Source organism: Gymnodraco acuticeps, unplaced genomic scaffold, assembly GCF_902827175.1.
Source record: "Gymnodraco acuticeps unplaced genomic scaffold, fGymAcu1.1, whole genome shotgun sequence".
Lineage (NCBI taxonomy): Eukaryota > Metazoa > Chordata > Actinopteri > Perciformes > Bathydraconidae > Gymnodraco > Gymnodraco acuticeps.
In genome coordinates, this window is record NW_022990271.1 from 9,063,738 (window position 1) to 9,081,523 (window position 17,786).

The 17,786-nt window shown below is 42.2% G+C and overlaps 2 protein-coding genes and 1 long non-coding RNA gene across 3 annotated transcripts; 2 read left to right on the forward strand and 1 right to left on the reverse strand.

The window, feature by feature from the left end:
* The first annotated feature begins 163 nt into the window (after positions 1-163).
* ercc3 (excision repair cross-complementation group 3) lies at positions 164-11,320 on the forward strand. Its single transcript, XM_034220990.1, has 15 exons — positions 164-351; positions 1,038-1,237; positions 1,362-1,598; positions 1,714-1,763; positions 1,852-1,987; positions 2,186-2,356; positions 2,487-2,691; positions 2,967-3,281; positions 3,770-3,954; positions 4,476-4,678; positions 4,775-4,871; positions 5,784-5,901; positions 6,020-6,138; positions 10,229-10,377; positions 10,496-11,320. Exons 1-14 carry the CDS (start codon positions 324-326, stop codon positions 10,337-10,339), a joined length of 2,175 nt encoding a protein of 724 aa, XP_034076881.1. The 5' UTR covers positions 164-323; the 3' UTR covers positions 10,340-10,377; positions 10,496-11,320.
* LOC117549307 (protein ALP1-like) lies at positions 10,521-15,973 on the forward strand. The gene is made up of 3 exons (XM_034221083.1): positions 10,521-10,631; positions 15,036-15,405; positions 15,486-15,973. The coding sequence occupies exons 1-3, from the start codon at positions 10,521-10,523 to the stop codon at positions 15,914-15,916; spliced, it is 912 nt and encodes a 303-aa protein (XP_034076974.1). The 3' UTR covers positions 15,917-15,973.
* A 649-nt stretch (positions 15,974-16,622) lies between these two features.
* On the reverse strand, positions 16,623-17,732 carry LOC117549218. Its single transcript, XR_004569450.1, has 3 exons — positions 17,435-17,732; positions 16,877-16,970; positions 16,623-16,681 (listed from the first exon to the last, which is right to left on the reverse strand). It is a non-coding gene; the product is annotated as an uncharacterized LOC117549218 (long non-coding RNA).
* Between the last annotated feature and the right edge of the window lie 54 nt (positions 17,733-17,786).

A 17,786-nucleotide genomic window follows, 5' to 3' on the forward strand; every position in this document is an offset into this window, starting at 1 on the left:
TGGCTATTTTTAAATGTGTTAACTATTACATATATTCCTAAAACTGCTGCTTGTTCATTTTTAGGAGTAATTTAGACGTTTGGTGTTCATTAATTACACCAATTAACTTAATTTAAACAAATCAGGCACATACTTTTCAAATGAAGGTTTTATTTTGAAGTCTCAAACCGGAAGTTATGTATCTACATTATTGAGTGCACTCAACACCGTCGTATACACCGTGGTCAGACTACAGTCACTGGACTTCGCTGAGGACTTCAGAAAGATTATGAGGATAAACTTACAATGTTTTGATAGAAACCACCTATTTGAAAATTAAAAAAATGGGTAGAAAGGATAAAGGAGATCGGGGTAAGTTGCTAATACTGCTGTTTAACCTAGCTAACTATAGCTGTTAGCTCACAAGCTGAAAGATGGATAAGTGTACTGAAACCGACTGACACATGTAACATGTAGTTTGTATTTGAAGACATTATACACCTCCTTTAAATTATCCCGTGTATTGTTAAGGGGGGTGTATTGTTAAGGGGGGGTTATTGTAGTGAAAAGATGTAAGGTTAATGGTACAGTAGTGCCCAACTGTTGTGCAATATCACTTGTATACAATATACATATACCGATTTATAATTATAAATATTACTAGCTGCTATCTCTTTGTTGGACAATTCAACTACTACAATACACCTGTAAATAACTGTGCAATATACACTTACACTTTTACTACTGTAACCTGGCTGCTATCAAACTCCTTTTATACAGGCTACATAAAAAAATAGAGTTACTGGTACTTTTTGTTGTCGACCTGGATGTATATTTTTGTAAATTGTAGTATTGTTTCTTCTATTTTTATCTTTAATATTTTATGCATGCCTCTTAATTAATATGTTGCTGCTTTGGCTCTCTACTTTGGCTGTAACTCTTTACATTTCCTGATTATTTTAAAACAATACAATTCAATTTACACTGATGTATTATTGATTTCAGTTAATTATCTACCTCTATTACTTTCTATAATGTTTTTTAACTCATACTGACAGACAAGAAGTCCAAAAAGCGTCTCTATGATGAGGAAGACGATGAAGAAGAGGCAGGGGGCAGTGAGTCTCAGGAGGCCATTCCTGCTGCTGCAGGGAAACAAGTGGATGTGTCCAGTACAAAACTTGATGAATATGGAGCCAAAGATTACCGTGTTCAGATGATGCTGAAGAATGATAACACTTCGCGCCCCCTCTGGGTGGTAAGATGTGTTTCGATTGTTGAGTTTACTTATTAAAGGATTTCAAATTGTACACTGTATTTCAGAAGATATCTCTCTGCATTCCTTTATAATATATAGTTGTAATCTTCCTCCTCTTCTCCAGGCTCCAGATGGACACATCTTTCTTGAAGCCTTCTCCCCAGTGTACAAGTACGCACAGGATTTCATGGTGGCAATTGCAGAGCCAGTCTGCAGGCCTAATCATATCCATGAGTACAAGCTGACGGCCTATTCCCTGTATGCAGCGGTCAGTGTGGGGCTGCAGACCTCTGATATTGTGGAGTACATGCAGAAACTCAGCAAGACCTCTGTACCTGAAGGCATCATTCAGTTCATTAAGGTCTGAATTGAGTGTCTGCTGATTTCAAGGAAGATTACACTTTCCAAATGTATCATATTTAATGTCATGGATGCAAACTTTGGGTATTTAATTATTGTTTTTTCTCTCTCTTCAGCTCTGCACTGTGAGCTATGGAAAAGTGAAGCTGGTACTCAAGCACAACAGGTAAAGTCATTTCAACAACCATTCCTTCTGTCTTTACATTAATCCTCCCCTTTGGGCTTTCTTAAAAATGTGCTGCCTTTTTATTCAGGTATTTTGTTGAGAGTGCCTTCCCTGATGTGATCCAGCGCCTTCTGCAGGACACTGTGATCCGTGAATGTCGTCTCCGCACTGCAGACGGAGCGGACACCGAGCTTATAACTGAAGTTATTCGCAGCAAGTCAGCAGTATGCAATGCAACCTTTTTTTACTTGCACACAAAAGTAGAAAGTTCTATTTTTTTATTTCAAGTAAACCTTGAATCTAATTGAAAAGCTGTAACAAGTCGTGTTTTAAAGATATAAGAATATATATGTAGCAGGAATTTGAGTTGTTGTCCTCTTCATTCGCTAACCAATGCCCCTCTATGTCTTTATTTCTGACAGATTTCCAAGTCTATTGAGGAAAAGGGGGATCCGTCGACCTCACAGCAACCCAGCGACGGACAAACTTCTACCCAGCAGGTGCCTGAAGACATCTTTAGCTACTATGAGCAAATGGATAAAGAAGAAGAAGAGGAGGAAGAGACTCAGACTGTGTCTTTTGAGCTTCGTCAGGTACAAATCAGATTTCTCCTTTTTTACAAACGTACATTACTGCTGACTTGGTTGCCTTATTTCCAAAGAATGAATGCGTAATCCTATTTTAATGCACTTCTCTGAACTGTTCTACTGTGACCCTGTGTAGGAGATGATTGAAGAGCTGCAGAAGCGTTGCATTCAGCTAGAGTACCCCCTCCTAGCAGAGTACGACTTTCGCAATGATACATTCAACCCCGACATCAACATAGACCTGAAGCCCACTGCTGTGTTGAGGCCCTACCAGGAGAAGAGTCTGCGCAAGATGGTTGGGAATGGACGGGCTCGCTCTGGGGTCATCGTGCTGCCCTGCGGTGAGACAGCTGGTTCACAGGAGGAGAAGGGAACATTGAGTTACAAAACAGAAAGGAGACCCCCAAAGCATTTCCTGGTGGTAGAGCTTGTGTATGAAATTATATTGTACTAGATCTTTCTAAATATTTGCTTGAAAAAAGGGATATACTCTTGTACTTAGTAGATTTTTCAATTCCCTAAATGTTAGAGTACTTCCTCAAGCACAACTTACTATTATATTTTTTGTTACATCAAACCTGTGTGTAAAATGTAGGCCTCAATGTTTTATTTCCAGGAGCGGGTAAATCTCTGGTGGGCGTGACCGCAGCGTGCACGGTGCGTAAACGCTGCCTGGTGTTGGGGAACTCCTCTGTGTCAGTGGAACAGTGGAAAGCTCAGTTCAAGATGTGGTCCACCATCGATGACTCTCAGATCTGCCGCTTCACTTCCGACGCCAAGGACAAACCCATTGGCTGCTCAGTGGCCATCAGCACCTACTCCATGCTGGGTCACACCACCAAGCGCTCCTGGGAGGCGGAGAGGGTCATGGAGTGGATGCGGAGCCAGGAGTGGGGACTCATTATCCTCGATGAGGTGCACACCATCCCTGGTAAGCTGTAACTTTGTTAAAGTTCTCCAGACAACTTGATATTTGCTTTATTGTAAGAATATATTGAAGTTATGTTTTCAGAATCAGAATACCTGTATTAGTCCCACAGAGGGGACATTTACATTGTTACAGCAGAAAAGAGCCAAAGACAGCTTAATGTTACCTAAGCATGCATAACAAAATATATATAATAAAGAAGTTACACATTTTACAAAAATACCTACCCTGTAACAGTTCTGAGGATTTAGCTGCCAGGTATATACTGCACAGTTTTTAACGGCATATATATATATATTGCGCATATTGCACATAGTTGGTATTTAACAACAAGAGGTGTTATAGTCTGTGTTGTTGCGTGTGTGGGGGTCTACTAGGGGCCGTGCTGGTTATATAGTTTTGGGATGCAATGGGAAGACACATGAAGAACACGTATATCTCTGTGAGATTTATTGACATGTAAACATGGTTATTCTGTGTTTCCTCTGTAGCCAGGATGTTCCGTCGTGTTCTGACCATCGTCCAGGCACATTGCAAAATGGGGCTCACTGCCACACTGGTCAGGGAAGACGACAAGATTGTGGATCTGAACTTCCTTATTGGGCCTAAACTGTTTGAGGCCAACTGGATGGAGTTACAGAACAATGGCTACATTGCCAAAGTCCAGTGTGCAGAGGTGAGTCTTGCATTCTTTTGACAAGGTTTTATACCACGACAAGAAATTAAGAATATGTCGTTCACTAAAAACTGGATAAAATATGGAACATCTGTTTCTGGTTTATTTTGATAATGCGAAGCCTAACCTAGTGGTCAAGGGCTGTCGATTGGAAAACATATATGTAACAAGGGAAGATCATTAAATATAACACAATTGATGTGGTGTGTTGTAATGACTAGCCAGTCCAGGATAAAACCAAGTGACAGCCGTTTACCTATGCCCAGTTTTAAACTTGCTGTATTTTGAAGTTATGGTAAAAGCTGCTTTTGTATTTTTCTACCAACACACCATTACTATTGTGTTTTTTTTTGTTTTTATCCTAAGATAACTGTCTGCCTCGAGTAAAGTTATAGACAGTTTCTTGTAAAATTCAGAATATTAAGCTCAAAGATGTAGCTGAGATTTAATGTAACAAATACAAAGAGCATGTTCCACATTAGTGACACTATCTGAACAATGTGCCCATGGTTGTGCTTTAGGTGTGGTGCCCAATGTCTCCAGAGTTCTACAGAGAGTATGTGGCCATCAAGACAAAGAAGCGCATCCTGTTTTATACGATGAACCCCAATAAGTTCCGCGCTTGCCAGTTTCTCATTCAATTCCATGAGCGGCGAAACGATAAGATCATGGTCTTTGCTGACAACGTGTTTGCCTTGAAGGAGTACGCTATCCGCCTCAACAAGTAGGTTATTCACAAACTGAGAAGCATTTTGAGAAAATAGCCTGTTTGGGTAACCTTTCTTCATGTTTGAACTCCACTTTCTCATTTTCTCTCAAGGCCCTACATCTACGGTCCAACCTCTCAGGGGGAACGAATGCAGATTTTACAGAACTTCAAACACAACCCCAAGATAAACACCATATTCATCTCGAAGGTACCAATCCATGTGCACCCTTGTGACCAGCAGGGGGCAGACTAGCACTTCTAGAGAATTTACAGTACTACTGCTGCGCACAGTGTGTTTTTAATTGACCCAAAAAATGTAATCATATAAAAAGATTATTCCAGTAATGACACCTCACACCTTTTTTAATCCTGCCGATATCACACATTATTCTTAAGAAATTCCCTCTATTGAAAACCAATGATATAAAATCAGAAACATGTTTACCTTTTTAAAAGAACCACAGTTGCATGTTTGCATATTGATCAGAGATGGCAAAAGTAAACACACCCTTTACTCAAGTAGAAGTACAGATACTCATGTTTAAAAATACTCTGGTAAAAGTAGAAGTACTGACTAAACTTCTTTACTCAAGTAAAAGTAAAGAAGTATGGGCTTCAAAATGTACTTAAGTAAAAAGTACCCATAATTACCAACTGTTTTAAAGAGTAACTGACCTCCCTTTATGTTAATAGAACAATTATATCATTGTTAGCTAATGAATGTTTCGATGCTGAACAACGGCAACATGACAACGTTTTCATTGGTCCCTCTTCTTTAGAGAAGACCAGGAAATGATGGATACACGGATCGTGTTCAAATCAATAGGCACGCCATGACTCTAAATAATAATGGTCACGCCACCAAACACACATTAAAACTAAAGTAACAAACCTGTTTTGAAAATGTAGAAAGTACAGGTATTTGTGTTAAAAATGTAAGAAGTAAAAGTAAAAAGTTGTCAGAAAAATAAGTAGTGGAGTAAAGTGCTGATACCAGACAAATGTACTTAAGTACAGTAACAAATTATTTGTACTGTACTACTTCCCACCTCTGATATTGATACAATGGTAAAATGAAATGACATAACTTGAAATATACTGCATTCCTTCTACCACTCAGGTTGGAGACACTTCCTTTGACTTGCCTGAAGCCAATGTTCTGATCCAGATCTCCTCCCATGGTGGATCCCGCAGACAGGAGGCTCAGAGGCTGGGCAGAGTCTTACGAGCTAAGAAAGGTCAGTCTGTCTGCATCACTTGGATTGGTTGTCTTTGCATGACACATCCTGATGTAACTTATAGTCTTCCTCCATTCATCACCTAAATATTCTCTCTCCCCCCTGTCTGCTGGTGTAGGAATGATAGCAGAGGAGTACAATGCATACTTCTACTCACTAGTGTCCCAGGACACCCAGGAGATGGCTTACTCCACCAAGAGGCAGAGGTTCCTGGTGGACCAAGGTTACAGCTTTAAGGTGTGTTTACATGTTTGTGTTTCCCCTTTTGAACAACACATTTTAACCTGTAAAACACACGATTGTACATTTCTCTAATGGGCCAAGTTTGCTCTCTCAGTGGAACAAGGTTAACAAAAATGTGTTGGGTATCTTGTAGTTAATATAGGAGTTTTATTTAGAGGGTTAAAACAAAGAATGAACCAGAAAATAAACTAGTTCGAGAAAAAGCCTCCGCTCACAGAGATAGTTAACATAGATTCAAGGCTTTATTGTCATGTGCACATTAGCTACAGTGTAGATATGGCAATGAAAAACATAGGTCACAGGCTCCTCCAACATGAATATATATACATAAAACAGATAATAGTGCAAGAGAATATTTTGAGATGTGCAAGTTAATACAAATAAAATAGAAATAGTGCAAGAGGGGTCTATATACAAGTAAATGGAAAAATAGCTTCAATGCATTTGGGACAACTTATTCAGGACAAATGGAAAGAAGTTTATTAATAAGACATACATATTTTTATCCTTGGTATTATTTATTCTTTTACATCAGGGGTGTCCAAACTACGGCCCGGGGGCCAAATGCGGCCCGTGGCCCATTTTGAAACGTGTGCTTGTTATATATTGTAATTCTTAAATATATTTGTACAAATATATTACACAGTATTCATGCGTTAAAAGGCCCACTTTTCAAATAAATTCAGTCAATTAAAGTTGGAAACATTTTCAAACAAATCTTAGTTAATAATAATAATAATAATACATTGCATTTCAAAGCGCTTTTCCAGGTGCTCAAAGACGCTTTACAGTGGTGATAAAACATGATAAAATGGAATTTAAAAGTTATTAAAACAAGATAAAATAACACTTAAAAGTTATTAAAACAGCAATACAGCATAATTCACAGATTAAAAGCCAGTCTGAAGAGGTGTGTTTTGGTCAGTGTTTTGAAAGTGGGGGGGTCAGTGCAGTCTCTGATGTGTTGTGGGAGGGAGTTCCAGAGGGTGGGGGCAGCGATGGAGAAGGCTCTATCCCCCCAGGTTCGGAGCTTGGTTTTCTTGGGGATAGAGAGGAGGTTCGCTTCTGATGAGCGAAGGCTGCGGGAAGGGGTGTAGTGGTGGATCAGGTCGGAGAGGTAGGGGGGAGCCTGGTTATTGAGAGCTTTGTGTGTTAGCAGAAGGATTTTGAAGTGTATTCGTTGACGAACAGGGAGCCAGTGCAGGTTTTGAAGGACGGGGGTGATGTGGTCTCTGGAGCGGGTGTGGGTGAGGAGGCGGGCAGCGCAGTTCTGGATGTATTGTAGTTTATTTAGGATTTTGGATGATGAACCATACAGGATGCTGTGGCAGTAGTCCAGTCTTGAAGTGACAAATGCGTGGATGAGGGTTTCAGCAGCCGGGAAGGTGAGTGAGGGGCGGAGGCGGGCAATGTTTTTCAGATGGAAGAAGGCAGTCCTGGTGATGTGGTTTGTGTGTTTGTCAAATTTGAGCTGGCTGTCAAAGATTACTCCAAGGTTGCGAATGTGAGGAGAGGGGGTTAGAGTGGTGTTGTCAAGGGTGAGGTTGAAGTTCTGAGTGGTGTTGGTACCGGATGGGGGTCCGATTATGATGATATCAGATTTGTCGCTGTTCAGTTGAAGGTAGTTTGTTTGCATCCAGGATTTAATTTCTGAGAGACAGTTGGTGAGTGTGGAGTGAGTTGTGGCAGTGATGGTTTTTGTGGAGATGTAGAGTTGGATGTCATCAGCGTAGCAGTGATACTGGAGGTTGTGGCGACGGATGATTTTTCCAAGGGGGAGTATATAGAGGAGGGGACCAAGCACCGAACCCTGGGGGACGCCTTGGTTCAGAGGGGCAGTGGAGGAAGTGCAGTTATTGATGTGGATGAACTGGTGTCTGTTGGTGAGGTATGATTTCAACCAGGAGAGTGCAGTGTCAGTGATGTTGAGGGATGATTCCAGGCGGGACAGCAGGATGGTGTGGTCGATGGTGTCGAACGCTGCTGTGAGGTCGAGGAGGATGAGGATGTTGAGATTGCCGGAGTCTGAGGAGAGGAGGAGGTCGTTAGTGATTCTGAGGAGGGCTGTCTCTGTGCTATGTTTTGTCCGGAATCCTGATTGAAAGGGTTCAAACAGGTTATTGGAGCTGAGGTGGGATTTTAGTTGGGAGGCTACAACACGTTCGAGAAGCTTTGATAGGAACGGGAGATTGGAAATGGGCCGGAAGTTGGACATGATGTCAGGTGTGAGTCCGGGTTTTTTCAGTATGGGTGTAACAGCAGCCAGTTTGAGTGAGGGGGGGACTGATCCAGAGCAGAGGGAGGAGTTAATGATTGTGGTTATGAGTTGGGAGATGGGAGGGAGGCATTCCCTGACAAATGTAGTTGGTATGGGATCCAGAGTGCAGGTGGAGTTCATTCCGGCCATGAGGGTGGAAAGTTGCATTGGGGTCACAGGGGAGAACCGGGATAGGGGCTTTGAGGTGAAGGGGGGGGAGCCAGTGGGGGAGATGGGGAGGGCTGTTGAGGAGGTCAGGTTTCTGTAGATGCTGTCGATTTTGGATTGAAAGAATGAGAGGAAAGAATTGCACTGTGCGGTTGTGAAGGATGGGGTGGCGTTGTCGCAGGGTTTAAGGAGTGTGCTGATGGTGGAGAACAGAGCCTTGGGGTTGCTGGAGCCGGAGTGTATCAGTTGTGAGTAGTAGTTGGTCCGGGCTGCTTTGAGCGCATTATTGTACTGATGTAGGTGGTCGGTGTAGGCATGGAGATGAACTGTTAGAGTGGTTTTCTTATGGAGGCGTTCCAGTTGGCGTTTTTGTGATTTCATTTGGCGGAGTTCAGCGGTGTACCAGGGAGCTGAATGTGTGAAAGAGACAGTTTTAGTTTTTTGGGGAGCCAGTTCATCAAGACAGGAGGAGAGGGTGGTGTTGTAGTAGTCCACTAGTTGACATGGATTGTCAGGCGGGGGGGGAGGGAAGGCGGACATCTTGCGGGTGATGCAAGCTGAGAGTGCTGAGGGAGACAGGGATTTTAGGTTTCTGAAGGTTATTGTGCGCTTGTGTTTTTGGATGGGGATGGGGGATATTGATGTCCATGGTGATGGCCAGGTGGTCGGAGATATGAGGGTCGAGACTGGATAGGTGGTGGGGCGGTGAGACCTGTGGAGCAGACTAGGTCAAGGATTGTGTCCGTGGGCTGTGTGTGGGGAAGTTGATGTGCTGGTGTGAAGTTGAAGCACTGCAAGAGTTTCCAGAAATTCAATGGCATATATGCTGGGTTGGGGTCATCAATGTGGATATTGAAATCCCCTACGAGGAGCACAGATGGAGATATTGCAGATAGCTGGGTTAGAAGGTCAGAGAGGTCGGAGAGAAAGGTGGGATTTTGTTTTGGAGGGCGGTAAATGATGGCTGTGACGCAGGGGAGTGGGACCAGAGAGCTTAAATACCAGGTGCTCGATGAGGGAATATCCAGGGATGGAGATGTGGGTGGCTTTCACATCCTTCCTAAAAATAGGGCAGCAAGACCACCACCCACCCGTCCTTCTGGACGGGGGTTTGTCAAAATAGGTGAATCCTGATGGAGTGCTAGGTTTAAATGAGAAATAGTCCAGAGGTTTTTTGCCAGGTCTCAGTGAGAAAGAGAAAATCAGGTTATTGTCCGTTATGAATTCGTTTAGAATGTGGCTTTATTGTTCATGGAGGCGGGTTGTTGAGGAGGGCCGCTTTTAGAGAGGCGTTTCGCTGTGATTGTTGATAAAAAAAAAGGACGGCAATAAGGTTAATTACATAAATAGCTTCATATTCCTCTTTTTATGAGCAATCTGAGGCTTCTGTTTTAAGGAATGAGCTGCAAACTAAATAAATGAAACCCTATGGAGAACTGTGGTGTAAGCAGTTTGTTTCTTAAAGCATTTTCAAGTATATCAAGCATAATTTGCCTACATTTGATTGATTTAGCTAACTTATAACTTAACTGATACGGCAATAAACCTCACCTCTAGTGAGCGGCCGGACCTTCGTATATTTTTCTGTATGTGGCCCTCAGTGAAATAATTGTTTACATATAGCCCGTGGTGTGTTCTCATGTGTCTCTTCCTTCATAGGTGATCACAAAGCTAGCCGGTATGGAGGAGGAGGACCTGATGTTCTCCTCCAAAGAGGAGCAGGCAGCAACTTCTCCAGAAGGTCCTGGCTGCTTCAGACCTGGATGCTGAGGAGGAGTTGGTGGCAGGGGAGCTGGGCGGAACGACCAACAGGTGAACACTTGGATAACTCTGACCTCAGAAAGCAGATATATACGTAATTGTGCTTTGCAGGCTTACCATTGCATGGTAGAATATAACACTATTTATTTCTTCCTGCTTCTTTATCAGTTCTCAAGGGCGAACCGGCACCATGAGCTCCATGTCGGGTGCAGATGACACCGTCTACATGGAATATCAGGGTCGAGGCAGCAAATCCTTTTTAGGAAAGAACATTCATCCACTGTTCAAGCGGCTTCAGAAAGTAGATGCACTGACTTTAACCCTGATGCCCCAAAGACTGACTCAGTGTCATCAAAGCCATAGGATAAAGTTGGGTTGTAATCATGTTAACTGAGTCTCAGCACCAGGCTGTAAGCAGCAGGTTCAGATAATTGTTGCATAGTCCAGCCTTTTTGGAACAGAATAAGTACTGTGTATTACTTTTTTCTGGCAGATGGTGATGATGGTTGAAATGACTCATACGTCTGGTTAAAACACAGCAAATGCAGCCTGCATGGCTCTATTTTTCTATGTGATACATTTGAAAGTCTCAAATACCTACATGGGAAGACAATTGCAGGTGAAATGCATTGCTAACTATGTCCGCAAAGTGTCATTTATTTTTCATTTTTGTGTTGCGTTTACTGATTTGGGCCTTCAAGCTACATTTCACAGGCACTTAAGGCTTTGACTTGCTGTTTGAAGTAGATTTCATTCAGCTGAAAATGTCTGTGGGATAGGATTAGTGGGCTGGGGAATGACAGATGTGAAGTCAGCGCTATGTGAGATAACCTGTGTCTTATCCCACTGTTTTGTGTGTGCTTCAGACACTGAGGAGGAAAACTATGGATGTATATCGGACTTGTGTTTATACATTTTTTTTGTAAATATGGCTTTACCTTACTTGTAAAAGACATCAACAAATGTTTATTAAACTGTTCGCGGATGTTAGTGTTGGTTGAGATCTCCATATTAGGTTGAATAATTAAAACGAAAGTAGTTATAATCAATTATATTCTTGTATAACCCACAATGAAAATGCTTCATATTTTATGATTTTCTATATTTACAGTATAAACAAAACACAAGTGGTTTAGGACTATTATGGTTTTATGGGTGTCACTGATAAGAGGAGAGACAGTTTTTCTTCCCTCACAGCAGTACACATGGAGAGGAGCTCCTGACTTAAGGATAAATACACTGAGGCCCATAAAGGTGTTTTTGCCATAGCCGAGAATAATATTTGGCAAGTCCTGCACACTAGAGGTCATGACCTTTTTACACAAACATGGGAAGGTGTGTCTTATTGCCATAGCCATAGAATATGTCTGGTCATGTACAGTCCTGTACATCAGAGGCCATGCCCAGTTTCCACACATATGGGTATGGAGGAGGTTTTTTCTGTCCTGTTTTTGAGAGTAAAGACACTGAGAGAGTGAGAGAGAGAGGGGGGGGGGGGGGGGGTTCCCCTGGGTTTTCGCCTTTGTTTAAAAACTAGAATTCTAACTGATCATTCTGAGGGAGCTGCCTCTTAATGTGTCAGGCTATAGGTTGTGAATGTTAGCACCTTCGATCCGTGAGGAGATTCCTTTGGATTATGTCGGAATTCCAACTGATCATTTTGAGGAACTGACCTCTGAATGTGTCAGGCCATAGGGTGTGGATGTTAACCCCGGCGATTTGTGAGGAAATTCCTTTGGATTATGTCGGAAGACTTTATGTCTAAACTATGAATTAAGGTTTTAGATTAGAAAATGACCCCAGCATGATATGTTTAGTATAATTGTAATGTAACGAGAGAGGGTAAAAACCCTGTATACATGTGGACCATTTTTCTTCAAATAAACTGACCCCACTGTTGACAGTTCTGCTGTTTAAGTGGTCGTGTCATACCTGACCTTTACCTCACCTACCTCTATCAAGCTTACCATTGATTAAAAAAATATGCTAAATTGGCTGTGAATGGAAAGGACAGTGGCGAGCCGTCAGGGCCCTCTAGGACCTCTCTGAGGGCCTAAGATATTCTAAAAAATAATATTTGAAAACATTAAAAAGCAAAAAAACATTTTTAAAAAAATAAAAATATTTGTTTAGTTATATTTTTCATTAGTTTTACCATAATAACTTAATTTAATTGTATTTAAAATAACATTTCCAAAGAAATAAATCCTTCGAATCTGCCTGTTTAGTTTCTGTTGGAATGTGAAGGGTTAAATGCTCCTTTAGCGGTCTCTGCGAGTTACTGTGAAGACGGGAGAGCTTGTTGGTCCCTCTGTACATTCACAGAGGGCCCGCTGTCACTACCCGATCTGTCCCCCTGCCCGATCGGTACTGCGCATGTGCGAGATGGTCCGCCATTTTTATTTTTATTTTTTTTTTTTATCCAGGTAAAATCCCATTGAGATCAATGATCTCTTTTTCAAGGGAGACCTGCAGCAGTAGGTTCCACAAGAAGACATAAAAACATAAACAACAGAACAACAAAAGGACATCATACAGCAAAATGTACAGGGATTACAATTTACATATTTAACCACATGTACAGTACCAACAGCATCTGATTTTGTAGCATCCAACCGAGCTTAAAAACATGTAGCCTAGTGGTACTAGCTTGGTAATTTTCCATTCTTTTTGCAGACTGTTCCATGTTAGTAGGAGCTGCACATCTAAAAGCTTTCTTCCCTAAGACAGTCCTAGCACTTGGCACATTTAATAAAACCACAGCATGCGATCTCAGGCAATAAGTACTTTCAATTCGCAGAGAGATCAGGGAGCAGATATAAGATGGTAGTTTATCCAACATGGCTTTGTAAATGAAAAAAGTACCAGTGACTGAGCCTCCGTACAGTAAGTGATGGCATAACCGCCTTGGTATACATGGTACAGTGATGCGTAAGTGCTTTACAATTTGTCAAAAAATCTCATGTGCACTGTGATACGCAGCATCTAACTTGCTCAGGTAATTGGCAGGTGCATTCATATATAACAAATCACCATAATCCAGCACAGGTAAAAAGGTCACAGTGACTAGCCTTTTCCTGGCCTCAAGCGAGAAACAGGACTTATTTCTGTAAAAGAAACCATAGCCTAACCCTCAGCTTTTTAAGCAGGTTATTGACATGAAGTTTAAAAGTGAGACAGTCATCAAGCCAGATACCCAAGTATTTGTAACAGGTAACCACTTCAAGTTGTATTCCTTGCGTAGTTACAATATCCAAAGCAGTCTCTGGTGTATTTTTAGCTTTAGCTTTCGAAATGCATTACCTTGGTTTTATCCACATTTAAAAGAAGCTTAAGCTCAGAGAGCTGAGCCTGAATAATGTTAAAAACAGCCTGTCATTTAACAACAGCCTCGTTAATCGAGGGACCTGCACAGTACATAACGGTATCGTCCGCATAAAAATGTAAGGTTGCTCCTTCGACATTTTCACCTAAACTATTAATATATATAGAGAATAATAGCGGACCTAAAACTGAACCTTGTGGTACACCATTAGTGATGTTTAACCACTCAGAAGACAGCCCATCAAACTGAACACATTGGGACCTTTCAGAGAGGTAGTTTACAAACCACCCTACTGCATGGCTGGACATGCCTATACTGACCAGCCTTTGCTTCAAAATGTGATGATCGACAGTATCAAAAGCTTTGGATAGGTCAACAAATAGAGCTGCACAACTCTGCTTATTATCTAAAATACTCGTAATATCATTTACCACTTTCATTGTGGCAGTGATGGTGCTATGTTGCTTTCTGAAGCCTGACTGATGTTTAGACAGGATGTCATTGTTACATAAAAACACCTTTACCTGTTCACTCACTAGGCGTTCAAGAACCTTGGCCAGAACTGACAATTTAGAGATGGGTCTATAATTGTTTAATAAGGTGGCCTCCCCTCCTTTTAGTAGTGGCAGGACATAAGCTGACTTCCATACTTTTGGGATTTTGTTCGTGCTGAGAGAGAGGTTAAAAAGAGTAGTAAGAGGTGGAGCAATAAAATCTGCAGCTATCTTTAAAAAGAAAAGAAAAGAAAAGAAAAGTTCTACATTGTGCCGGGCCAGCCGGCTTTTTAGGATCTAGCTTGGTTAAGACTTCACGAACAACATCACCATATTGGACAGACAACTCCGGACGGCAACCCAAGATGGACACTTGAGACAGTGGCTTTTAGCAAAGCTAAAAAATAAAACGAGAGAGAGATGAGTTATTATTATTACAACGTGACTACTTCACTATTATTCTCTCTTTTTATTGGGTTCTTTTATTTGGGGTTAAGTACAGAATAAGTGAGAAATTAATTTAACTTCTGTTAGACAGCCATATGCCATACATTTTTGCATACATTCACAGTAAATATGTATTCAGTATGATAGCTGTCTAACAGAAGTTAAATACATTTCTCACTTATTCTGACAATGTACTTAACCCCAAATAAAAGAACCCAATAAAAAGAGTTGTTAAATAATAGTGAAGTCACGTTGTAGTAACAATAACTCATCTCTCTCTCGAGTTTTATTTGTGTGCTTTGCTAAAAGCCACTGTGTCAAGTGTCCATCTTGGGTTGCCGTCCGGAGTTGTCCAATATGGTGGACCATCTCGCACATGCGCAGTACCGATCGGGCAGGGGGACGGATCGGGTAGTGTCCCGAGCCTTGATGTCCCAAGTCGACCGTCTGCAGACTGGTGCACACTGGAGTACAACAAATTGCAGCCCTTCGCCAGGAGGTCATCAAACTGCCCCCCCCTGGAGAACTGGAGGAGGTTGGCCAAGAGTTTGCAAGGCTGGCCAACAGCCCAGTATTCTCCAGGTGTGTGGGGGCCATTGATGGCTGCCATGTCCGCATAAAGACCCCCCCAGGACCTCTGGGCCAGGATTACCTCAACAGAAAGCTCTTCCCATCCATACAATTGCAGGCAGTGTGTGATGGGAAGGGCTTCTTTCTCAACACCTTTGTTGGGTATCCTGGCTCAGTCCATGACACCAGAGTCCTGAAGAACAGCGCAATTTACAAACAGGCTCTGTATCCTCCCTCAGGTGACACCAAATATTCTTGTTAATACATCAAAATCCATCAATGACTTTTAGTATACTAAATATGTTCTCTCTCTTTTTAGGATTCTTCCTTTTGGGTGATGGTGGCTACCCCTGCATAGAAGGACCTGTGGCCCTCATCACCCCATATAGAGAACCACTGCAAGGGAGGGTGCAGAGCCGCTTCAACCAGCATCATGCCAGGGCTCGCTCCATCATAGAGCGGGCCTTTGGCAGGATGAAAAGCAGGTGGAGATCGCTGTTCTTCAAGGCTCTGGAGGTCCACCACACCTTTGTCCCCTCAGTCATCACCGCCTGTGCAGTGCTCCATAACATCTGCCTCACAGCGGGGGACATCCTGGAGCCTGAAGAGGATGTTGGGGACATTGGTGTGGTTCCACCACGTCTGGTGAGGGGGGATCGAGGCGGACATGGCCAGCGAGACCGACTGGCAGGGCTGCTCTCTGCTCCATGTGTGCAACCAGTTGAACTACAAGAACATGATTATTTGTAGGACTTGGGGACACGAAGGCCTTGGACACCACACTGTGTGAAAAGCTGTGTGCCTTCATTTGCGGTTTATTATTTTAACAAATAAAGGAACAATGTTTTGACAAACAAAGTGTATCTCAATGGAACAATAACAACGTTGCAAAAACTTAGAAACAAAATCATTTATTTACCAATTTCTCAAAATAAATCCAAAAATTTTTGTGTTAGCCTGATTGGCCTCAAAGCGTTCCTGCTCTCGTTGGGCCTCCTCTGCAGAAACTCTAATAGGGCCCCCCTACTTGCCCTCTTCTTCTTGGCAGGCGGGGGACTGAGAGAGGTGGATGGCTCTTCATCCAGTGTAGTGGTGCTGCTACTTGTGCCAGGCTGCCCAGGATCCTCCTCTTCCTACATTGCCTGGCCACAAGGAGCAGCCACAGCTCCACTGGATGAAGAGCCAATCCCACTGGGGGCCACGTCAGCCGAGTCCATCAGGACTGGAGGCTCCATGGAGGGCCGACTCCCAATGGCTTCATGCATCAGGGAAAACCACGACCATGTGGCTGCCGTGGCCTCCCCCGCATCTGTCCCCGTCCCTGTAGGGGGGGTTTTCAGCTCCTGAGGGAGAACAAGGAATGTATGAGTCAGATGAAGACACAATAGAAATAGCTGCATTGTATGCATCTAGAAATACAATATCTCACCTTATATTTTTTTTCAGGTTGTCCCACTTTTTGCCAGTTGGGTGGGAGTGAGCAACTCCTCCAACTCCATCTTCTGCAGAACCTCTCTGTGGAGTAAACCATTTCTTAAATTATAGCATCCAGGCATGCAAAGTCTGATTACTTCTGACAATATGCTTCATGCATAATAATTCCATGACACTCAGGTTCACTGTGGTTCATTCACAGTAGTGGTTACATTGATTATCATACCATGCACCAAAACAACATTGTCAAACAACTCATGTAGAACTGTAGCTCACCCCCAGGCCTTCTTGGCTGTGAACCTCTTTCCTGTAAACAGGTGCTCATTGTCAGTCCTCTGTTGAATGAGGGCTCTGGTTTGGGCCTCCGTCCCTGTTTAAGGAGAATTATGTTATACATACATCAGCAAAAGGAAACCTTAAGCCATTAACATTTCACTCACATAATGCTGCATATAAATGACAGCTTAATTATTGAATTGAGCCGATTTGAATGTATTGAATTATTTATTACAAATACATTGTGACTGCCAGCCAAATGAATGATGGTACCTTAGTTACGTCTGTATGTGGCAGGTAGCCTAGTTAAATGAAGAAACAAGTGGTTTCCAACCGAAATATGTCCGATAAATAACGAATGCTGCGTGTGTATACGCACGTTATGTAGCCTATCTCTTGCCTTTAGTTGGGCATTTCACATGAACATTGTTGAGAAAATATAAAGCGTTCAATAACAGAAATATATGAGTTGTGGGTTAAATACATGTGAACAGATGTTGCATTATCGTAACGGTATCGTTGTAGGCATACAAATAACATGAAGTAATAGGTACTTACACTTGTGTAGTTTTTCTGCCGCCATGTCTTTCAAATGTGCCAGCTGCATGCTGGAGGCAGGGCTTTTAAACCGAGTGAAATCAAGGATTCATGCCTCAGCTGTGATTGAATGGAAATGACAATAAATGAAACTGTAAAACGAAAAAAGCGATCATGAAAATGTTTCCAATAATGATTTTTGACCACTTTTGTTCAGATCACATATTTGTAACTAAATGATACATTAATTGAAACAAAACACGGTATAAACTGAGGAGTGAGTCCCGTGAGGTTCATGTATTTTCTTCACTCCGCTGGGGTATTGCTCTCATGTCAAGAAGCATCAGATCAGTGCATGCACTGCCTCGTCCAA

What these genes read in the sequence shown, in the direction of transcription:
- ercc3 (XM_034220990.1), top strand. Translation starts at nt 324, where the DNA reads ATGGGTAGAAAGGATAAAGGAGATCGGG. An exon ending in CTTCGCGCCCCCTCTGGGTG is followed by an intron (nt 1,238 to 1,361) that starts GTAAGATGTGTT and finishes CCTCTTCTCCAG; the next exon opens with GCTCCAGATGGACACATCTT. An exon ending in GCATCATTCAGTTCATTAAG is followed by an intron (nt 1,599 to 1,713) that starts GTCTGAATTGAG and finishes CTCTCTCTTCAG; the next exon opens with CTCTGCACTGTGAGCTATGG.
- LOC117549307 (XM_034221083.1), top strand. Translation starts at nt 10,521, where the DNA reads ATGAGCTCCATGTCGGGTGCAGATGACACCGTCTACATGGAATATCAG. An exon ending in TGTTCAAGCGGCTTCAGAAA is followed by an intron (nt 10,632 to 15,035) that starts GTAGATGCACTG and finishes TGATGTCCCAAG; the next exon opens with TCGACCGTCTGCAGACTGGT. An exon ending in GGCTCTGTATCCTCCCTCAG is followed by an intron (nt 15,406 to 15,485) that starts GTGACACCAAAT and finishes CTCTCTTTTTAG; the next exon opens with GATTCTTCCTTTTGGGTGAT.